General features: G+C 41.5%; 1 protein-coding gene across 2 annotated transcripts; it reads right to left on the reverse strand.

The window, feature by feature from the left end:
* Window positions 1–13,042: 13,042 nt before the first annotated feature.
* Window positions 13,043–22,114, reverse strand: LOC104239890 (uncharacterized). Of its 2 annotated transcripts, none has more exons than XM_009794625.2 (14): window positions 21,942–22,114; window positions 20,484–20,898; window positions 20,264–20,400; window positions 18,559–18,672; window positions 18,391–18,474; window positions 16,761–16,896; window positions 16,303–16,466; window positions 16,099–16,225; window positions 15,871–16,014; window positions 15,592–15,687; window positions 15,367–15,462; window positions 15,145–15,240; window positions 14,923–15,018; window positions 13,043–14,656 (listed from the first exon to the last, which is right to left on the reverse strand). In XM_009794625.2, the coding sequence occupies exons 2-14, from the start codon at window positions 20,802–20,804 to the stop codon at window positions 13,385–13,387; spliced, it is 2,883 nt and encodes a 960-aa protein (XP_009792927.1). In that variant the 5' UTR covers window positions 20,805–20,898; window positions 21,942–22,114; the 3' UTR covers window positions 13,043–13,384. The 2 variants fall into 2 exon arrangements, with proteins under 2 accessions (XP_009792927.1, XP_009792926.1); XM_009794624.2 differs by having other exon boundaries at window positions 20,484–20,901.
* Between the last annotated feature and the right edge of the window lie 2,176 nt (window positions 22,115–24,290).

Genomic DNA, 24,290 nt, shown 5'->3' on the forward strand with positions numbered 1-24,290 from the left:
GGCCCAATTCCGATTTCTTTTTCTATTTTTGTTCTTTTCTACTTATTTCCTTTTTAATTCCTAAATTACAACCAAAATCCTAAATTAAATCATAAAATCGACAATTAACCTAAAATATTAGATCTTAATAATAATTATCACGTGAAATTAAACATCAATAAAGATAAAATCACACAATTTGGACATTGAATGTTGAAAATGCAAAGTACATATTTTTATGATTTTTCCATTTTGTAAAACAAACTTGATTGTTTAATTAATTCCTAAATTGTAAAATTAAATCCTAAATGCACATGCCACACATATTTTTGTATTTTTCTTAATTAAAGTAGAAATAAACATGCACAGACAAAATACAAATAAATCACAAACAATACAAAACTATTTTATTTTGAATTTTTGGGAGTAGTTCTCATAGGGCAAAAATCACGTGCTTACAGACCGACTTCATCAGTCGCACAGGGGCTGAGCCGGAACCTATCCCTTTTGTTATAAGGGAAGAAGACATTGCAGAGTTGAAAACCGGGTGGGGGATCCCCGGCTACGTCGACATGTGACCTGCAGTAGGAGATGACATAGTCCATTTTGACCGTCCTGGGTATTGTGTATTTTACGCCTACCCCTTCCTCATTGGATACACACTTCCTCTTCCTCTCTTGGTGGTAGACTTCTTCCGTTTTTACGAGGTATGCCCCACCTAGCTTTCGCCATACATGTACAAGTTGTTCCTTATATTGCTTAAGTTTGCGAAACTCGCCGGTTGTGAGATCACCTTGGACCACCTGCTCAATATCTCCGCCCCTCATCTTATGCGCGGTACGATGCTTCACATGCGTCCTCGGGGGTTGAAGAGTCTGGTGGTGAAAATAGACGACAGGACTAACCATCGTTTTTATGAGAATTATTTCTATGTGCGGACTGAATACATTGTGGCGGATCCAACGGGGTTCCCTGAGAAATGAAACTTTACACGTAAGTGTCATGTTTTTAGTAGGGGATATATCCGACCATTTTCCGTTACAGTACTAAACCCTGTTGTGTTTTTGCAGCTGAGAAATTTCCCCCTCCACCTGTCGAAAAAATTCGTGAGTAGGTGAGCTCTATTCTCCCTCATACGACGGAAAACCGCACGTGGGCGGCTTTTTATGACAAGTACGGGCGCAGGCCTCTTTCTGGTAAGATGTTGTTTCTGTTCGTCGTTTGTCTCTTTTCCCTTTTTGTATTTAGTTCCTCATGTGTTGTTCGTCGGTGTCAGGGAGGGTGCGGAAAATGAAGGCTCCTCCGTTAGAGTTTCGGCAGCCAGCCTCATCTGCTCGCCCTATCGCGGTACCCACCACCCGACCTTCGTCGAGGGCTGCTTCAGTTGAGTCTGTGGCCGTGGTTACTCCTGAGAGGGACGCTTCTCATGCCGAAGTTCTGACCCGTATTGTTCGCCCGACGGGTGAATCTCCTCCTACTGGGGAAGAAGATGGGCCATCAAAAAGACGGCAAGTGGAGTTCGAGACAGTGCCCCCAACAGTGATTCATCTAGATGACTCCCCTCTCAGGGGATCTGGAGAGGGGTTGTTGCGGCTCCCCGTGTAGGGACGGTACTAGTTGTTGCCTCGGCTCAATCAGAGATTCCCACCATTGTCGGTGATCAGCAACCTATCGTGGCAGAAGGTCAGATTTCAGGGGTCACCGTTGTAGTTTTAGACGTACCCTCGTCCTCCGCAGTTGGTTGCGTTTCCTCTTCAGTTGTTGATAGAGGAAAAGGCATGGTGGTCAACGATTACGAATCTGAATCGGACCTCGACCCTAATGATGTCAGGATGTTTAAGGAGGGCCTCACTCACTCGGTGGTTCGTGCGGGAGGCTCGGCCCGTATTCTTGAGATCTCTTCAGCTCTCAATCTCTTGGGGGACACGGAGGATCTAGTGCCGCAGTTCAACATGCTATGCTACGCAACTGAGAATGCGGCCCTTCGAATCGTTCCGGATGCTGACCTGATGGACGAAGTGGCCGCTATGGGCTTAAGGGTATGTTACGCTTACTTTCGTTTTTCCCTCGTTTCTTTTGATGATAGGATTCTAACCCGTCTTTTCATTTTTCAGACGTATATGGTAGAAGTGGAGAGCATTCGCAGGGCTAACATTCGGGCTAAGATTTTCTTGAAAATGTTGGAGAAATATCGTCGCTACCGCAACAAGTGTCGCGAGATGCATGAGCTGCTGAAAGTAAACCCTGGCAGTTGGGCTCTTAGTGAGGAGTTGGAGAAAAGGGACCAGGAATTAATGCAGGCTATCCGCAGTAAGAGTGTGCTTAAGGAGCAACTTTGAATAAAGGACGAGGAGCTCGAGTTTGGCGAGGGGGTCACCGCAGAGTGCAAGCATCTGCAGGAGAAACTGAGGTCAATGCAGTCGAAGATGGATCAGAACTTGATCAAGGTCGAGGTGTTGAGCCCGAAATGGATGGGGAAATTGACTGGGCTGGAGAACAAGGTTGCCGGGTTAGAGAGCATTGAGAGTGCTTGGTCCGCGGCTTCGGCGAGGGCTGCGGCCCTAGAGAACACCATACGCATCCTCCAATCTGAGCAAGAGTCGGAAAGAGCTATGACCACCCTTATGGAGGCAAGGCTTGAGGAGCGTATTAGTGAGATTGATGACCAAGAGGCATCGGTTTTGGGAAATCGGGCAGCACTGGAGGCAGAAAATGAGCAACTGTTGGCTCAAATTGAATCTTCCACCACCGCCGTTCCCCACCACATGCACGAGCTTTGGGTTTACGTCGAAGCCCAGCGAGATATATACAAGAGTTTGTGGGAGGCGGGTAATATAACTGAGGCTGTATATGAAGAGGAGCAGGTGAAAACGTGGGAGGCTCGCGTCAATTGCGGATATGATGCGGCAACGCCAGAAGCCAATGGGGGCGCGAATGCCAAAGGAGAACTTCTCAGAGATGACGGTGGAGAGGGTGGCGATGATGATGCAGAGTAGAGGGATAGTGATATTGACCTATTTTCCGTTTATTGTTTTCTTCCCCATTTTTCGTTCGTAGTCAATTGTCGTTGTTCCATTCTTCTCTTTTTTTGTTGTTTTTATTTTATTGTTGACTTGGGCCTCATGTAATCCGCCACCATTTGTGCGGACTCTTTGTATAAAGAAGAATTTTTCGCTGTTATTCGTCTTGTATTCTACCCTTCTTTTCGTTTTGCATGATATCGATGCGAGATAGATTCCTGCACGGCGAGTCCCGGTTTTTTTGCACTTTCTGATGGTTCTTGGCCTTAGGAAGATTTCGTACTTTCCCTTTGGCGATGGCTTATGGCCTTAAAGGTTGTTTGCCGAAACATTAACCCGTCGTCATTCGATCGATATCGAACTCTCCTTGTTGGTGATGGCCCTTGGCCATAAAGGTTGTTATTTCAAACTCATTGAAATAGTAACCCGTCGTCGTTCGATCGAGGTCGAACTTTTCTTTTGGCAAAGGCCCTTGGCCTTAATGGGTGTTATTTCGAACTTATCGAAATAGTAACCCGTTGTCGTTCGATCGAGGTCGAACTCTTCTTTTTGGCGAAGTCCCATGGCCTTAAAGGGTGTTATTTCGAACTTATCGAAATGGTAACCTGTCGTCATTCGATTGAGGTCGAACTCTTCTTTTTGGCAAAGGCCCTTGGCCTTAAAGGGTGTTATTTTGAACTTATTGAAATAGTAACCTGTCGTCGATCGATCGAGATCGAACTCTTCTTTTTGGCGAAGGCCCTTGGCCTTAAAAGGTGTTATTTCTAACTTATCAAAATAGTAACCCGTCGTCGTTTGATCGAGATCAGACTCTTCTTTTTGGCGAAGCTCCTTGGCCTTAAAGGGTGTTATTTCGAGCTTATTGAATGAGTAACTTGTCAACGTTCGATCGAGGTCGAACTCTTCTTTTTGGCGAAGGCCCTTGGCCTTAAAGGGTGTTATTCCGAACTTATCGAAATAGTAAACCGTCGTCCTTCAATCGAGGTCGGACTCTTCTTTTTGGCGAAGGCCCTTGGCCTTAAAGGGTATTATTTCGAACTTTTCGAAATGGTAACCCGTCGTCGTTCGATCGAGGTCGAACTCTTCTTTTTGGCGAAGGCCCTAAGCCTTAACGGGTGTTATTTCGAACTTATCGAAATATTAACCCGTCGTCGTTCGATCGAGGTCGAACTCTTCTTTTTGGCGAAGGCCCTTGGCCTTAAAGGGTGTTACTTCGAATTTATCGAAATAGTAACCCGTCGTCGTTCGATCGAGGTCGGACTCTTCTTTTTGCGAAGGCCCTTGGCCTTAAAGGGTGTTATTTCGAACTTTGGGAAATAGTAACCCGTCGTCGTTCGATCGAGGTCGAACTCTTATTTTTGGCGAAGGCCTTTGGCCTTAAAGGATGTTATTTCGAACTTATCGAAATGGTAAATCGTCGTCGTTCGATCGAGGTCGGACTCTTTTTTTTGGCGAAGGCCCTTGGCCTTAAAGGATGTTATTTCGAACTTATCGAAATGGTAACCCGTCGTCGTTCGTTCGAGGTCGAACACTTCTTTTTAGCGAAGGCCCTTGGCCTTAAAGGGTGTTATTTCGAACTAATCGAAATAGTAGCCCGTCGTCGTTCTATCGAGGTCGAACTTTTATTTTTGGCGAAGGCCCTTAGCCTTACTGGGTGTTATTTCGAACTTATCGAAATAGTAATCCATCGTCGTTCGATCGAGGTCGGACTCTACTTTTTGGGGAAGGCCCTTGGCCTTAAAGGGTGTTATTTCAAACTTATCGAAATGGTAACCCGTCGTCGTTCGATCGAGGTCGAACTCTTCTTTTGGCAAAGGCCCTTGGCCTTAAAGGGTGTTATTTCAAACTTACCGAAATAGTAACCCGTCGTCGTTCGATCGAGGTCGAATTTTTCATTTTGGCTAAGGCCCTTGGCCTTAAAAGATGTTATTTCTAACTTATCAAAATAGTAACCCGTCGTCGTTTAATCGACATCGGACTCTTCTTTTTGGCGAAGCCCCTTGGCCTTAAAGGGTGTTATTTCGAGCTTATTGAATGAGTAACCTGTAAACGTTCGATCGAGGTCGAACTCTTCTTTTTGGCGAAGGCCCTTGGCCTTAAAGGGTGTTATTTCGAACTTATCGAAATAGTAAACTGTCGCCGTTCGATCGAGGTCGGACTCTTCTTTTTGGTGAAGGCCCTTGGCCTTAAAGGGTGTTATTTCAAACTTTTCGAAATGGTAACCCGTCGTCGTTCGATCGAGATCGAACTCTTCTTTTTGGTGAAGGCCCTAGGCCTTAAAGGGTGTTATTTTGAACTTATCGAAATATTAACCCGTCGTCGTTCGATCGAGGTCGAACTCTTCTTTTTGGCGAAGGCCCTTGGCCTTAAAGGATGTTATTTTGAACTTATCGAAATGGTAACCCGTTGTCGTTCGATCGAGGTCGGACTCTTCTTTTTGGCAAAGGCCCTTGGCCTTAATGGATGTTATTTCGAACTTACCGAAATGGTAACCCGTCATCGTTCGATCGAGGTCGAATGCTTCTTTTTGGCGAACGCCCTTGTCCTTAAAGGATGTTATTTCGAATTTATCGAAGTAGTAACCCGTCGTCGTTCGATCGAGATCGAACTCTTCTTTTTGGTGAAGGCTCTTGGCCTTAAAGGGTGTTATTTCGAACTTATTAAAATGGTAACCTGTCGCCGTTCGATCGAGGTCGAACTCTTATTTTTGGGGAAGTCCCTTGGTCTTAAAGGGTGTTACTTTGAACTTACCGAAATAGTAACCCGTCGTCGTTCGATCGAGGTCGAATTTTTCATTTTGGCTAAGGCCCTTGGCCTTAAAAGATGTTATTTCTAACTTATCAAAATAGTAACCCGTCGTCGTTTAATCGACATCGGACTCTTCTTTTTGGCGAAGCCCCTTGGCCTTAAAGGGTGTTATTTCGAGCTTATTGAATGAGTAACCTGTCAACGTTCGATCGAGGTCGAACTCTTCTTTTTGGCGAAGGCCCTTGGTCTTAAAGGGTGTTATTTCGAACTTATCGAAATAGTAAACCATCGTCGTTCGATCGAGGTCGGACTCTTCTTTTTGGTGAAGGCCCTTGGCCTTAAAGGGTGTTATTTCAAACTTTTCGAAATGGTAACCCGTCGTCGTTCGATCGAGATCGAACTCTTCTTTTTGGTGAAGGCCCTAGGCCTTAAAGGGTGTTAATTCGAACTTATCGAAATATTAACCCGTCGTCGTTCGATCGAGGTTGAACTCTTCTTTTTCGCGAAGGCCCTTGGCCTTAAAGGATGTTATTTTGAACTTATAGAAATGGTAACCCGTTGTCGTTCGATCGAGGTCGGACTCTTCTTTTTGGCAAAGGACCTTGGCCTTAATGGATGTTTTTTCGAACTTATCGAAATGGTAACCCGTCATCGTTCGATCGAGGTCGAATGCTTATTTTTGGTGAAAGCCCTTGTACTTAAAGGATGTTATTTCGAATTTATCGAAGTAGTAACCCGTCGTCGTTCGATCGAGGTCGAACTCTTCTTTTTGGTGAAGGCCCTTGGCCTTAAAGGGTGTTATTTCGAACTAATTAAAATGGTAACCCGTCGCCGTTCGATCGAGGTCGAACTCTTATTTTTGGGGAAGTCCCTTGGCCTTAAAGGGTGTTACTTTGAACTTACCGAAATAGTAACCCGTCGTCGTTCGATCGAGGTCGAATTTTTCATTTTGGCTAAGGCCCTTGGCCTTAAAAGATGTTATTTCTAACTTATCAAAATAGTAACCCGTCGTCGTTTAATCGACATCGGACTCTTCTTTTTGGCGAAGCCCCTTGGCCTTAAAGGGTGTTATTTCGAGCTTATCGAAATAGTAACTCGTCGTCGTTCGATGTAGGTTGGACTCTTCTTTTTGGAGAAGGCCCTTAGCCTTAACGGGAGTTATTTTGAATTTATCGAAATGGTAACACATCGTCGTTCGATCGAGGTCGAACTCTTCTTTTTGGCGAAGGCCCTTGGCCTTAAAGGCTGTTACTTCGAACTTATCGAAATAGTAATCTGTCGTCGTTCGATCGAGGTCGGACTCTTCTTTTTTGCGAAGGCCCTTGGCCTTAAAGGGTGTTATTTCGAACTTCGCGAAATAGTAACCCGTCGTCGTTCGATCGAGGTCAAACTCTTATTTTTTGCGAAGGCCCTTGACCTTAAAGGATGTTATTTCGAACTTATCGAAATGGTAAATCGTCGTCGTTCGATCGAGGTCGGACTCTTCTTTTTGGCGAAGTCCCTTGGCCTTAAAGGATGTTATTTCAAACTTATCAAAATGGTAACCCGACCTCGTTTGATCGAGGTCAGACTCTTCTTTTTGGCGAAGGACATTGGCCTTAAAGGGTGTTATTTCGAACTTATCGAAATAGTAACCCGTCGTCGTTCGATCGAGGTCAAACTCTTCTTTTTGGCGAAGGCCCTTGTCCTTAAAGGGTGCTATTTTGAACATATCGAAATGGTAACCCATCATCATTCGATCGAGGTCGAACTCTTCTTTTTGGGGAAGGCCCTTGGCCTTAAAGGGTGTTATTTTGAACTTATCAAAATAGTAACCCGTCGTCGTTTGATAGAGGTGGAACTCTTCTTTTGGGCGAAGGTCTTTGGACTTAAAGGGTGTTATTTCAACCTTATCGAAATGATAACCCGTCGTCGTTCAATCGAGGTTGAACTCTTCTTTTTAGCGAAGACACTTGGCCATAAAGGGTGTTATTTCGAACTTATCGAAATATTAACCATCGTCGTTCGATGGAGGTTGAACTCTTCTTTTTGGCGAAGGCCCTTAGCCTTAAAGGGTGTTATTTCGAACTTATTCGAAATGGTAACCCGTTGTCGTTCGATCGAGGTCGAACTCTTCTTTTTGGCGAAGGTCGTTGGCCTTAAATGGTTTTATTTCGAACTTATCGAAATAGTAACCCGTCGTCGTTCGTTCGAGGTCGAACTCTTCTTTTTAGCGAAGGACCTTGGCCTTAAAGGGTGTTATTTCGAACTTATCGAAATAGTAGCCCGTCGTCGTTCGATCGAGGTCGAACGTTTATTTTTGGTGAAGGCCCTTAGCCTTAAAGGGTGTTATTTTGAACTTATCGAAATAGTAATCCATCGTCGGACTCTACTTTTTAGCGAAGGCCCTTGGCCTTAAAGGGTGTTATTTCGAACTTATCGAAATGGTAACCCGTCGTCGTTCGATCAAGGTCGAACCCTTCTTTTTGGCAAAGGCCCTTGGCCTTAAAGGGTGTTACTTTGAACTTACCGAAATAGTAACCCGTCGTCGTTCGATCAAGGTCGAATTTTTCATTTTGGCGAAGGCCCTTGGCCTTAAAAGGTGTTATTTCTAACTTATCAAAATAGTAACCCGTCGTCGTTTGATCGAGATCAGACTCTTCTTTTTGGCGAAGCCCCTTGGCCTTAAAGGGTGTTATTTCGAGCTTATTGAATGAGCAACCTGTCAACGTTCGATCGAGGTCGAACTCTTCTTTTTGGCGAAGCCCCTTGGCCTTAAAAGGTGTTATTTCGATATTATCGAAAGAGTAACCCGTCAATGTTCGATCAAAGTCGAACTCTTCTTTTTGGCGAAGCCCCTTGGCCTTAAAAGGTGTTATTTCGAACTTATCGAAATAGTAAACCGTCATCGTTTCGATCGAGGTCGTACTCTTCTTTTTGGCAAAGGCCCTTGGCCTTAAAGGGTGTTATTTCGAACTTTTCGAAATGGTAACTCGTCGTCGTTCGATCGAGGTCGAACTCTTCTTTTTGGCAAAGGCCCTAGGCCTTAAAGGGTGTTATTTTGAACTTATCGAAATATTAACCCATCGTCGTTCGATCGAGGTCGAACTCTTCTTTTTGGCGAAGGCCCTTGGCCTTAAAGGATGTTATTTTGAATTTATCGAAATGGTAACCCGTTGTCGTTCGATCGAGGTCGGACTCTTCTTTTTGGCAAAGACCCTTGGCCTTAATGGATGTTATTTCGAACTTATCGAAACGGTAACCCGTCGTCGTTCGATCGAGGTCGAACGCTTCTTTTAGGCGAAAGCCCTTGTCCTTAAAGGATGTTATTTTGAATTTATCGAAATAATAACCCGTCGTCGTTCGATCGAGATCGAACTCTTCTTTTTGGTGAAGGCCCTTGGCCTTAAAGGGTGTTATTTCGAAATTATTAAAATGGTAACCCGACATCGTTCGATCGAGGTCGAACTCTTATTTTTGTGGAAGTCCCTTGGCCTTAAAGGGTGTTACTTTGAACTTTACGAAATAGTAACCTGTCGTCGTTTGATCGAGGTCGCACTCTTCTTTTTGGCAAAGCCCTTGGCCTTAAAAGGTGTTATTTCGATCTTATCGAAAGAGTAACCCGTCAATGTTCGATCGAAGTTGAACTCTTCTTTTTGGCGAAGCCCCTTGGCCTTAAAAGGTGTTATTTCGAACTTATCGAAATAGTAACTCGTCGTCGTTCGATCTAGGTCGGACTCTTCTTTTTGGAGAAGGCCCTTAGCCTTAAAGGGTGTTATTTTGAACTTATCAAAATGGTAACCCATTGTCGTTCGATCGAGGTCGAACTGTTCTTTTTGGCGAAGGCCCTTGGCATTAAAGGGTGTTACTTCGAACTTATCGAAATAGTAACCCGTCGTCGTTCGATCGAGGTCGGTCTTTTCTTTTTTGCGAAGGCCCTTGGCCTTAAAGGGTGTTATTTCGAACTTCGCGAAATAGTAACCCGTCGTCGTTCGATCGAGGTCGAACTCTTATTTTTGGCGAAGGCCCTTGACCTTAAAGGATGTTATTTCAAACTTATCGAAATGGTAAATCGTCGTCGTTCGATCGAGGTCGGGCTCTTCTTTTTGGCGAAGGCCCTTGGCCTTAAAGGATGTTATTTCAAACTTATCGAAATGGTAACCCGTCGTCGTTCGATCGAGGTCGGACTCTTCTTTTTGGCGAAGGACATTGGCCTTAAAGGGTGTTATTTCGAACTTATCGAAATAGTAACCCGTCGTCGTTCGATCTAGGTCAAACTCTTCTTTTTAGCGAAGGCCCTTGGCCTTAAAGGGTGCTATTTAGAACATATCGAAATGGTAACCCATCATCGTTCGATCGAGGTCGAACTCTTCTTTTTGGGGAAGGCCCTTGGCCTTAAAAGGTGTTATTTTGAACTTATCAAAATAGTAACCCGTCGTCGTTCGATCGAGGTGGAACTCTTCTTTTGGGCGAAAGTCTTTGGACTTAAAGGGTGTTATTTCGAACTTATCGAAATGGTAACCCGTCGTCGTTCGATCGAGGTCGAACTCTTCTTTTTGGCGAAGATCCTTGGCCATAAAGGGTGTTATTTCGAACTTATCGAAATAGTAACCCGTCGTCGTTCGATGGAGGTTAAACTCTTCTTTTTGGCGAAGGCCCTTGGCCTTAAAGGGTGTTATTTCGAACTTATCGAAATGGTAACCCGTCGTCGTTCGATCGAGGTGGAACTCTTCTTTTTGGCGAAGGTCGTTGGCCTTAAATGGTATTATTTCGAACTTATCGAAATAGTAACCCGTCGTCGTTCGTTCGAGGTTGAACTCTTCTTTTTAGCGAAGGCCCTTGGCCTTAAAGGGTGTTATTTCGAACTTATCGAAATAGTAGCCCGTCGTCGTTCGATCGAGGTCGAACTCTTCTTTTTGGCGAAGGCCTTTGGCCTTAAAGGGTGTTATTTCGAACTTATCAAAATGGTAACCCATCGTTGTTCGATCGAGGTCGAACTCTTCTTTTTGGCGAAGGCCCTTGGCCTTAAATGGTATTATTTCGAACTTATCGAAATAGTAACCCGTCATCATTTGATCTAGGTCGAACTCTTCTTTTTGGCGAAGAACCTTGGCCTTAAAGGGTGTTATTTCGAACTTATCGAATTAGTAACCCGTCGTCGTTCGATCGAGGTCGAACTCTTCTTTTTGGCGAAGGCCCTTGGCCTTAAAGGGTGTTATTTCGAACTTATCAAAATAGTAACCCGTCGTCATTCTATCGAGGTCGAACTCTTCTTTTGGGCAAAGGCCCTTGGACTTAAAGGGTGTTATTTCGAACTTATCGAAATAGTAACCCGTCGTCGTTCGATCGAGGTCGAACTTTTCTTTTTTGCGAAGGCCCTTGGCCTTAAAGGTGTTATTTCGAACTTATCGAAATAGTAACCCGTCGTCGTTCGATGGAGGTCGAACTCTTCTTTTTGGCGAAGGCCCTTGGCCTTAAAGGGTGTTATTTTGAACTTATCGAAATAGTAACCCGTCGTCGTTCGATGGAGGTCGAACTCTTCTTTTTGGCGAAGGCCTTTGGCCTTAAAGGGTGTTATTTCGAACTTATCGAAATAGTAACCCGTCGTCGTTCGATCGAGGTCGAACTCTTCTTTTTGGCGAAGGCCCTGGGCCTTAAATGGTGTTATTTCGAACTTATCGAAATAGTAACCTTTCGTCGTTCGATCGTGGTCGAACTCTTCTTTTTGGCAAAGGCCCTTGGCCTTAAAGGGTGTTATTTCGAACTTCTTGAATTAGTAACCCGTCGTCGTTCGATCTAGGTCGAACTCTTCTTTTTGGCGAAGGCCCTTGGCCTTAAAGGGTGTTATTTTGAACTTATCGAAATAGTAGCCCGTCGTCAGTCCCAGGTTTTGGAGAATCAGACATTTTCCGGGGGAGTCCTAGTTCGTTTGACATTGCTTGCATCAGAGGGTGCAACATCGGAGAATACGAAATGTTGCTATTTCGCTTAGGTTCGTTGTGCGCACACGTTGTAGTTTCCTTGTGTGACTCCTGCCTTCCGGCTTAGGGGAGTCGGCGGCGGGCAGTATTTTGGTAGTTTTGCAGTAGTTTTTCGTCCTTTAATTGAGATGTTTCTTTACTCGCTCGCCCGCGCGGCCTTTATGTTCCTACTTGGGCAAAGAGCAGAAAGTGAGTTAGAATGATACTTTCCTTGCCTCCACCCGATGGTCCGATGGAGGAGAATAGGTTGGCAACGTTGTTCGTCTTGTTTGGCATTTTAATGGTTGATGGGGCAAAGATTTCGAAATTTGGTGATTCTGCTCGGCTCTCCCCCCTATCATGCTGCGCCTTTGTCCCGCGTGGGTTGGGTTTTTCCTTCGCACTTTTTTCGTTGGGTGATCGTGTTTCTTATCTTTGATCTGGGAGAGACTAGGAAATTTCACTAAGAAATCCCCACAGACTGCGCCAAATTGTTTGACTCAAAAAATATTGGAACCTTTTTGAATAAATCAATCAAAGAAAATGAAGGGGTAAATCTTAGTCATACATAATAAATTCTAGATCAAAGAGCTAATAGTGTAGATAATACATAGGATGAAAGAAATAAAGTTGATCTTATTGAAATTCGTGACTCCCATCAATCGATGGGGGAGATAGCTTTACATATTTTTCTGCAGATTACTTCTTTCCCATAAAGATTACAAGAAGAGATCTTGGGAGAGAGAATAGGGAGCAGACCCTCTTAATCGAAGGTTTTCCCCTACTATATATAGTCAAGGCACCCTTGCCATTTACTTGGTCCAACGCTCTCTGGCATCTAGTGTGCCTTGGTCGTTCTTTTAGACATTGCTCCTTTTGACTCGACGGGTGTCGAGAATGGGATGTAGAGTGGGCTATGTTATCTTTTACTGCCCAGTCTCTTAGGCGGGACATTGGTCAGCTCGACCGTCACGGTCAGATTTAACCAATACATAAGTGTTACTGAGCATTGCCAATTTTTTCCCCTTATGATTAACTCCTAAATTCTACCAAGACTTTTGCGTACCAACGAATCCACGATAGTCGATAAATCACTCTAAATGAAGTAAAATGTTTTTAAAACAATATACAACCCTCTTGTCTCGTTAATTTGAATTTAGCCAAATGCATCCAGAGAAAACATTAATGAGCGAATCATGACGGTTACCACATTAAGCTGGTAGTGATAGTACAATTTCCGTATTAAAATAAAACAACATAATGCCCAAAGTACATAGCGCAAAACCTCATTTCTGCCGTTAGGTGTAGGTAATGTTGTCAGAAGGATTTTTTAACAATTGTACTGAAAGGAAAGCATTGAACAAAATATGGGAGATTTTATTTTACTAACAAAGAAAAAAATGAAAAATACTAGCAAGACTATATTATCTAAATATCTAGTATCTAGTTAAAGAACCATTGGATCTCCATAACTAAACCAATCTCCCTATATCTAGTATATACACAGACATTAGATTTGTCTAATGTATGTATTTACAAAATGCCTATGAGGCTTGACATCATCAAGAAAAGCCTTGCAGCAGCCTCACCTCAAAACAATTGCAATAAAATCTGGCTGCATCTCGTGGTGTACAAGTTTACATCAACTTTTGTCCTGCGGACTCTTGGAGCCACGTATCATTTTGCAACGCAACATCCCTACGGATTCCAGGACCTCAAGAATGGTTTACCCATCGGATCCTGTACCCCAGGACTTTGAGTAGACATGCTCACCCATCCGAGACCATTGGGTTTAAGGCCTCCAGGACTTTCCTGGCTACTCATGTAACTAAGGGGTTTAGCTGGTTGCAGCGAGGCATTGCTCGTTGTGGTAACTCCCACACCCATCTCACCATAGTTCCTTGAAGGGATCAACCGTTCTCTTGATCCTGATAGATCATAAGAGCCACTCTGATGCAGTGTGTTACATTCAGATAAAACACTGTACAAGCTCTGATCTGAGTTGTTTACACTTCCAATGCTCTGAGATGGACCACCAATACCTTCCAAAGTAGACCAGGCCCCACGGGCATGATTATCTCCAGAGAACCAATTCTGACTTAACAAGTCTCCACTGCTTAAATGAGTTTGAGACGGTGCTGATACATGAACAGAATTGACAGCCCAATCTTGCATGCCAACATTCAACTGCTCATGCCTAGGGAAAGAGTATCGACCTCCATCTGGGTATAGATTCTCCTGAAAGTTCTGATGCATGAGGAGATCATTCAGTCCCTTGTGCCTTAGCTCCAATGGTAACTGCGCATGAAGCTGCTCCCTTAAATGACCAGAATATTGACCTGGCTCCACGATCAGATTGCTTGATGGTTGGTACACCAGTGGAGGCTGTCTATGCTCATGATTGTAAGATAAACTATCTGGACCTTTAAAAAATGGTTGAAATATTTCATTCCTGTTCTGAGGGTATGAACCAAAAAGAGAAACATCACTGGGTTCTCTGGGCAACATATCCCTCCCAGCATCCTTTTCTGTAGGGACAGCTCCCAGATTAATAAGATTAGCCGCTGGCTCATCAGTAACTCGAGGATGCCCAAGTGACAACTCCTCAACAGAAGAATATTCATGACTTATGGGAGTGGCACGTCCATAAGAAGTAGCTATGCTAACTGCTGGCCAACCAACACTGGTAGAAGCAAGAGGATCCCCCTGATCAACAGGACCATCCACATTATTCAACCCTTCCTCTGGATACTCTGATAGAGTTGGAGAAACTTCATCTGCTTGCTGGATTATATGGTTCTCGTTAGAGTCCAGCTTAAAGTGGTCTAACTGATTGCTCTCAACAAGTGAAACATGATCAAGATGCTGATTGAGTGAGACAGGGAGAGATTCATCATCATAATCAGTGTTAGCTGTGCTATCAGGAGTCTGTTTATCACATAAGCTTGCAGATTCTCCTCCCTCCTGATCCTGACCATCATATAACCCAAAGAGTTTTATTTGAATCTTATCAAGCACATAGGAAATCTAACAGATTTCTTCTCAGGAAAATTATGGTTTAACTAAAAGCTCTTAACTGAATATTCTACCACTCATTTATTTGTATTGAACGAGACAGGGCCCGTGTTTTTAAGAAGACTATCTTCCCTTTGACAATACACAAGTTGGTAAGAATTTAGGTGAATCCTTTTCGCCTCAACAATCAATACAATTGTTTTTCTATTAGTATAACTGACCTCTGGCTGTAGAGGAAGCTCATCATTTACTATTTCTCTTTCCATTTGCTTCTTGATCAATCCATCAGATTCTTCTTTGCCCTCATGCTGATCAACCTAAAGCAAACTTGGAAAATGTTTAAATTAGACAAGAAGACCATCTTCCCTTCGACATACACAAATTGTAAGAATGGTGAAGACTTTTCGCCTTTATACAACTGGTTTTCTATCAGCATAACTGACCTCCGAGTGTAGAAAAAGCTCAGTATTTACTATCTCGCTTTCCATTTGCTTTTCGATCAACCCATCAGATTTTTCGTTGCTCTCATGCTGATCAACCTAGAGCAAACTCAGACAACTTAACAATTAGACAAGGAGACCATCTTCCCTTTGACATACACGAATTGTAAGAATGTAGGTGAAGACTTTTCGCTATAAACTTGGTTTTCTATTAGTAAAACTGACCTCCGGCTGTAGAGGAAGCTCATTATTTACTATCTCGCATTCCATTTGCTTATCGACCAACCCATCAGATTTTTCGTTGCTTTCATGCTGATCAACCTAGAGCGAACTTAAACAATTTAACAATTAAACAAGGAGACCATCTTCCCTTTGACATACACGAATTATAAGAATGTAGGTGAAGACTTTTCGCCTCTATACATTTGGTTTTTTAATAGTATCACTGACCTCCGAGTGTAGAGAAAGCTCATTATCTACTATCTCGCTTTCCATCTGCTTCTCAATCAACCCATCAGATTTTTCGTTGCCCTCTTGCTGATCAACCTAGAGCAAACTTAGACAATTTAACAATTAGACAACTAAGATAGACTATCTGGAACTACCATTAGAAAAAACAAGAAAACCATTCAGAAGAATATAATCTTCAAAACTGATTCCTCAAAAGGTGAAGAGATAAAACCACAATGACCCCCAGACACAAAGGGGAGATAAGCTAAAAGTATAAACCTCTACTTCCATTGAGAGTGCAACTTCTGCTTCTTTATTATCAGTTAGTTCAGCAAAGATCCCATCAGAGCTCCTTCTCTCTTCTTCTTCTTTAGTATCAGTTAGTTCTGCAAAGATCCCATCGGGGATCTTTTCCTCTTCCCCCTGATAAACCAAGTAAAACAAATTGTCAGATAATTCAGGAGATTCTGGGAACTTGGATATATAAGATGCACTCCTAAGATAGACCTTAATTTGGACTTTCAGTTTCTGTTCCATTTCTTGACCTAATGATCTTCTCACTTGCAATCCCTGTGAACGTCTCTGTATCCAGTTTGCAAAACCAGCAGGGACATCTCTGTTTGCCAGGTGCAGCCTGTACAAACACACACTATGAACTGATGTGGAAAACATTGATAAACTAGAAGAAACGTTTTGCTCCACAGCACTAACCAGTGGTCATGTAACTTCTGACGTTCCTCTTCCTCATAAAATTCAAATGGCTGTACATGGAGATTTTCCATATCACCTAAGACGTTGCTCAGAGACCTGGGCTGAATGCTATTACTATTATGCTTCATGCTGTTCTTAACACGTTGGTAGTGTTCTCGACTGACCTGAAATATGATGAAGAAAGGAGGGGAAGAAGGATGGAGAAAGTGTATCAGCCATTGGAACTCGAGAAAATTCCATATAATCAACGAGTCCCAACAGAATTTCCACACATGAAGGACTGAAATGAAAAGCATTCTATGTAAGAACTCAAGAGACAAAATGGCTGGGCTAACATCTTGCTGAATAATGGCTGCAACATGTGAGATCTCCGATTTTTGGTGAGAAAACAAACAAAATCAAGATCATTGGAAAATTTTAAATAGATTCATAAGATGTTCCAACCAAAGCATAGCCACCTTAATATAAGACATGTATTTGGCGCCATCGCTGTGTTGGATATTGCGCCTGTTTAGCTTTTCTCCTTTCCTAGACCTTCCAATCACCTTAGCTCCATCAGGTGAACTGCCATAGGTGCCTTCTGTGAAGCCCTTTCTGAATACCAAAAAGGCACGTCTGTCATGCTCCCTTATAGTGGGAAAGATGCAATTACCATAATAACAATCACAAGCATACAACCAGAATTTAAGAAGTCATAGTGTAAGCTTATTCTATCTTCTCTTTTGCTTCTTCATGCAATAAATTCTTTTCATCTACTTTATTCAAACAGATTTATTGATAACCAAAAAGGTTAAACTCAATTCAAGAACAACAATGTCAAGAAAAAAGAACCAAAAGGAACTTTGCATGAAACTTCTACTATGGCATAACTTAGTGCAGTTGTCAAAACGATTTCAATATTTCTTCTGAGTTATCCTTTATCTCTTTTCATGTGCGTCTTTCTTTCTTCTTAAATTTCCTTATATATCGAGATCAATACAGAAAGACAGTGCTCAAGGCAAAAGACAGTATACCCTCTCTGACTATCCCCATCCAACATCAATATGTTCAGGCGTTCATTACTACATCCTTTGTCATGCCGAGATGAAGATTCAGGTGTCATAAAAAGGTTGTCCTAGATTCCATGAAATTCAGGCTCAACAAGAAAACGGCATGGAAAAAAGAGGAAAAGAAGTCTTCAGATTTATCAATGAAGTGGTTTGGTTCCTAACCCGGAAATTTCCTTTGCAAACCAATAGTGAATCGACTTTTTAGTGTGAAAAGAAAGAAGAAAAGAGGTAAATTCTCATCAACTAAACACTGTCTAAAATCCTAAAGTATTCCTGGCGTTTGGTAAACAAGAAAGTCATGGGCGGACACAAGTTTTAAGACGTTATAGTCAAGTTATTTATAAAAAAATTCTTCAAACTTTTCATCATTTTGAAGAATTATAGGCTCTATTGGGCAATGAATTCCTTCGACTTTTCTTACGAGGTAAATCACGAAATCATTCGACTTTTCTTACTAGGTAAATAATGAAATCATTTGACATCAAAATAATTATAAATTACGCTCTACTCAGTTCTTTTCTTCTTGAGGATTTTTCACACAAACATTTCATGAATTTTTTGAACCTGAGCTTTTAATCTTTAGTTTCACTTGACCAAACTCTGTATGGTTCGGAAATGGAATTATATTAAGACATAGTCGACAGTGGGAAACACATATTCAGTTTACAGTGGAGACAGAGGAGAAGGCAAAACATAAAGAAACCCAAGAGAACACATGATGTTTTTCACTAAATTAGTGGCACAATTCAAGCCGATATGTGGATAACATTACGCGTTTACTGCATTTTCCACTGAAGGTGGAAACTTCAAAAACAAAGTTTAGCAAAACTCAAAATGCAAACAATAAAATATTCTGCAATCTTAAGTTAATTCTCTTCTCTTTTTTATCTTCCATTTTCCATTCAAATAAATATATGCATAAAAAAGTCTCACTCCCTTTCTTTTCCTTTACTTCATTATTGCTGGGAAGCAAATTTTCTAGTTGCTTTTTTGAGATCCTAAAGAAACCTATGATATAAGACAATGAAAGAGAACTCACCTCAATATTCTCTCCACCAATTCTTCCTCAGAGTCTTTACAGCTCTCCACATTTTCCTTCCATAACTGCAACTTCTCAATCATACTGCCACGAGAAGTAAAATGTAACGCAAACAGTAAAATGTTCTGAAAATAAGGTTTAAAAAGGACAGTTAAGAAAACTGCATACTTATTATGGTAATTTTGTAATTCCATGTAATACGCCTTCTTGTTAGCCTTGAGAAGATGTTCCTGACGCATAACAATATCAGGGTGAAAGCTACCAGAACAAATCATCTGACCCCTGCAAAGATACCAAAGACTTTTAAACATGAAAGTCACATAACATCTCTGTAAGGGGTCAAATCACACAAGTCCAGATAAATGCATAGTTAAGCATGCATAGTAAACTATAACTAGAAACAGAAAAGTATTTTAAAGGCAAATTATCCTTAATGCTCAGCGATAGTCAAAATCTCTCCAATCAAAAGTATAAAGCACTTGAAAATGAAAGAGTTAAAAGATTATCTACTAGATGCTATGCAGAAAAGCTATGTAGCAGCTGGGGCTGCTAGTGCTGATGGTCATGAAACCAGTGGCAAATCTAGAGGCTAAGATGCGGGTTCCAGGGAACCAATTAGCTTTTGCCCAAACCTTGTATATGTATTATTCATTAAAACATCTACAAATATTTGACTGTGATCCCAGTTATTAACTTGAGATCGTTGTAGGAACCCATAAACTTCAAATCCTGGATCCGCCTCTGATGAAACATACTACTTGTCATAAGGTAGTCTATGCTAACCTCTTTGCAACTTGAGATGTTGATTTAGAGATGTTATTTCAGATAATTGGCACAATGATGTAAGATACAAGGTTAATAAGTGCATAATTAAGCACCTAGTCAACAAAAGTCTGTAGCAACCAAAAAAAAATTAGAAGGTTATGGGATCAGATAGAATACGCCCAACAACTAAGGAGGTAAAAAAGAGGTCTCAGACGGTTAAGAGAACTACAGTTCAACACCAAAACAATTATAAGAACATGCTTGTGCCATAATAGAGAAAGCCTACGCTTCTCTAGACTCCTAACTTGAAAGGACTTTGGTAAAATTAAGGACTATGCTAGGGAAATTATTAACAGCCAATGTGTGGTAGGTCGATTGCACTTCATATTAGGTTCTGTTAAAATTTAAGTGTTTGGTTCCTCTTGTTGGTCCTCACAGGCTACCTGTCATGCTCACATTATCAAGTATTCTACACTATCTAACACAAAATGAGGATATGGCACAGTTACAGATGATACATCCATGTATTATGATCCTCAAAATCCCTTGTATTGATCTTTTTTTTTTTTGAGGAGTTGATCCATTGTATTACAACCTAATGTATCATATTATGGTCATACCAAACTACATCCATATACACTAAGAAGCCTTAGTTCATCTTTTCTTCTCCATGTGCCTCACGACCTCTCTTTGCATCCGTAAAACAATTGCTGCTTGGTGGGATAACTATAATTTCCAATCTCATCGGAAGAACACAATGCTAAAATCAGTATCTTTATCTGCACAATCTCAATTTATATCAAAAACATCTCCTAGCTTCTTTTAAATGTATAGAAAACTAAGAAAAGGGAACCATATCCCATCAAAATTTGATAATTCCCTGAAATGGGAAGACCAACCCGAGTACTGTCAGATAAAAAATAAAATATCAAGAGCCCACCACAACTCCTACTGTCCGAAGTAACAATAGAAGTCACAGCAACCTGAAGTACAAATTCCTAATAAGTAAAAAATGGAAAATTGAATGTTTCCATAAGAACATCTGACATATTGTTCTCAGACATGTGCAATGTTGTCATGCGGAGATATTTAGTAAAGAAAGACTTGCCACTTAACAAAAGGATTTCCGAAGTGAAAATTTTCCTGCCCCAGCAATTTACAGACAATTTCATCTGGATCTGACCCTTCCGGCAAAAATTGGGTAAGAAATCCTCTCTCATCTTCTGACAAGTTTGCCTGCCAGACCTATATCAATTTTCATAGCGTAAGACACAAGGAAAGTCATAGCTTCCAGTATATTCAGCATACACAACTTCATAGACAATTACCTCGTGCGAGAGGACCTCACTTAAATTTTCGAATTCAAAAATTCCGTGAGGTAGAGTAAAAACATCAGCCAGTATACTATGATGGTGGGAGAGAGAATCCAAAAAGGGAGTCAAGTCTCTCCATGAAATGCCAATTTGCTCCTTCTTGGCAAGAACACACCTTTTTTTGTCATCCCAGACCAGAGAAACATTGGATCTTAACTTCAAACTATATCTTGCTAATCCCTGCTTCTTCTTCTTCTTCTTCAATCCATGGGGTTCCTGAGAATAGTCAACAGTGCTGGCAGCACGTAGACGTTTCTTCCACTGATCAGCCACCATTGTCAAAGCAAGCCACAACAATTACCACTAGAGCATAATGATGCTATCTCAATTTTGATCAATGAGTTCCTCCCTAGGAGTAGTCAGTTGAGAGCTTCTAACAAAAACATTAAAACAAAAAATTTAGCACCTAACACCAAATATTAGAGAATGTCATAGTGCTGGAAAAATATGTTCTTAGGTCATCCTGGTGCGATGGTACCCAAGAATGTTAATGCAAGGACCTTTTACTTTGAAAGCATTGTAGCCAAGAAAAATCAATTTTTGATGAAATATCAAAAGGAAGCTTGAAGTTGATGATTCTACAGACAACATGTCCTTGTTTTCACACATCCTATAGGTAAAAGAGGGGAAATAGAATGCCAATCAAGTGCAATGATACGCAGATGAGGTGAAATCGTTCATTAAAGGCATGTAGACAGAACAGGTAATAAATTATAAACAAACAAGCTTCATAAAGAGCAAGAGCTCATCCGAAAGCCTGTTCAATTAAGGAAACAATTGAGACACGTTTCAGTTGCCGAGTCACCTCTTAATGTATCGGTACCCAAGGAAAGCAGGTCAAGTCCACTTCTATGATCAAATAGATTAAGACTACGTTGAGATTACTGCAAAGGGTACTTCAGAAAACCATACAATCCCCACTCCACTATCAACCTCCAACTGTCCTTGTAGCTCTCCCCCTCCCCCCCCCCACCCCACCCCACCCCACCCGGGCAAGGGAAATAATTGGAAAATAATAACAGAAAGAGATACTGATACACAAAATATATATATATTGAGATTGAGAGAGAGAGATCACTAATAAGATTAAGGGCACACCCAGTTAAGTGCGTTGGATAAACAAACTGATAACTGGTTATGTAAATAACAGAGTATAAAATTTATATCTAAAAAAGGTACCAAATAATGAAAGCCCAAAATACGAAAGACAGTGATAGTAGGAAAATGTGTAATTCTCGCGAGGAGAGGCAGGATTGATGCCGTTTAATAAGTAAAGGAGAAACAGAAATCCAGTGAAATAATATAGGGTTGAAGACTAATTAGATAAATCACAACATGAGAAAGATATAAAATCCAATAAAGAAGGCAACTTTGACACAAATAACAAAGCCCTAAATAATGAAGCTAAAATACCTGAAACAAAGTCAATACAGAGGAACGAGGCGGCACTCGCAGCAGCAATGAAGACAGGGCGACCGAGGAGCACAAGGGTTGCAGCGTTATCCGATGCTCTTCGGGACAAAGCACAGGCACTGGCGACCTTTTTTCCTTTTTCTTTTTTTTATTTTCTCTCACTCTTCTCTCTTTTTTTTCTTTTTTTTTCTCTCTCCTTCTCTTTTCTTTTCTTTTCTTTTTTTCCTTCTGGCGTATACGTTTGGACCAAAAGGACCCGTTATGGTTTTTACGCATAAAATCCGAAAAATTAAATTCCGAATCGGATTGAATTAATTTGATATTTTGGTGTTGATTTACTCGATATTTTAGTATGGTATCTGTATAAGTCAAAATTTGATCGAAAGAATTCTATTTAAGGAAAAACGACCAGGAGTCAACCAAGCCGAAGTCACGTACAGGAAGCAATATACCAGTGAATGACTCAACTACGGTCGAGGTCGAGCACTCAGTTCGGCCCGAACGGCTAATTCAACACTTAGACATTTTAGAGGAATACTCTACAGGATATTCCAAAAACTTAGGTATTCCGGTTAAGGACCGCTGGGTAAGGAAAGCGTTTTGTATAAATATCATGAGAGAGAGTAACAGAAAGGGGGCTGATAGGAACACATATATACATATACATCTCTGAAGGAGAAGATGTTCCATCCTCTCAGGCTCTTCGCCAAAAGGGAGAGACAAATCTCACGATCCTCGTAGTCGTATGTAGTTCAACTTATCAAATGTACGGATGTCTATTTTGTTCAAGAATGGTGACTCTTTTCCTTTATGTATTCTTCGTTATCATTTGATATTTTTGAAGCCATCTTCCTTTTCTTACATTATGGAATCCAATCGCGACTGTAATCAAATTTTACGTTCAGCTATGCTTGTTTATTCATATCTTCTATCTCAGATCTACAATAAATTATCTCTAAGCTAGGATTTACCCCATATCTTCTTATTTAATTAGTTAACAAAAAGGGTTAAAACTTTTTGGTCAAACAATTTGGCGCCGTCTGTGGGGATTTCCTAGCCAAAGTTTTAGTTTCCTCTAGAACTAAACCGGGTTCTAATTCTACTTCTCATTCGTTGTAACTTCATCATTTCGCTACGAACACAAATTTGAGGAATTCGTAGGCAAGATCTTGAAATAACCAAACCAACTTTTAATCTAGAACCTTGCATAAAATCGAAATTATGTTTGATATTTATACGAAAACTAAGGTTCGACATAGTTATAGTTCCGGCACGTTGTGAATGCAAGCTGTCGAACTAGGACTGTGGCCGTCACGTATTTTGCACGTCCATAATCCCGTCATCATGTTACCAATCTATACCTTGCGGATGCAACCTTTTCCCTCTCAGGAAGGAATAATAACTTGTTGTGTAATTCCTTGAAATGACAAAACTCATTCCCGCCTATATGCTTGCGGTGTGGCTTATGTTTTCGTATCTTCATGCACTCGGGACTGAATCGGATTGGGACTTGAACTCGAAAACGGGCGAAGTAAGTCATCAGCCCACAAGGTGCCCAGATTCGACTAACGATAAAGCTAAGTGCGAGGCTGAGATCGGATCTGAAACTGGCACTCTCAATTCATTGTAAATCAAATCAAAGGGACTTTCCAGATTCAAGTAGCGGAGATGGCAAAAACACCAAGCCAACAACCCACAAGATGTCATCCGAGTTCGATAGATATCAGCTCAACCAATGATAGGATCTACGAAGCATAGCCAAAGAAGGGAACATGGTGGCTCTCTTCCACCCATCAACCAACCAATTGAGGTAACATACGATTTCGTTTGGCTTTAACTTACTATTTCTTTTCAGAGTGAGACAGGAACAGAGGCATCCTCATAGACACGCGAACAGGGAACAAATGCCATCAAAATAACACACCAAGAAAATGCCCCGCACCATATCATCCTGCAGGCAACGGTCGAGCGAACCCCCCCCCCCCATCAAATAAGTCGGTACTCAACACTATAAAGGAAAAGTCTATACAGACTGTGACTGGGTCACCAGCTGGGAAAACATACGAACCTCTCCAACATGCAGACAGAACACAAGTGCGTGAAACTCACTCACGGGCTCGCCAAAGTCACTATGCAACGACATAAATAGCTAAAATTCGATTCGTACATATATTAAGACATCCCGAAGCTTGAGCAAGACATTCATCGTCGGCCTATCAACTACCTCTCCAGGTCGAGCGATGAAGGGACTAGATAGACCAGACTCCTCGAATGTATGTACGGATCGTACATCAACATGTAGTATTCTCCAATAAATGAGTAAGCGAAGCAGCATACGAAATTCTGACG

Source organism: Nicotiana sylvestris, chromosome 2, assembly GCF_000393655.2.
Source record: "Nicotiana sylvestris chromosome 2, ASM39365v2, whole genome shotgun sequence".
NCBI classification, from domain to species: domain Eukaryota; kingdom Viridiplantae; phylum Streptophyta; class Magnoliopsida; order Solanales; family Solanaceae; genus Nicotiana; species Nicotiana sylvestris.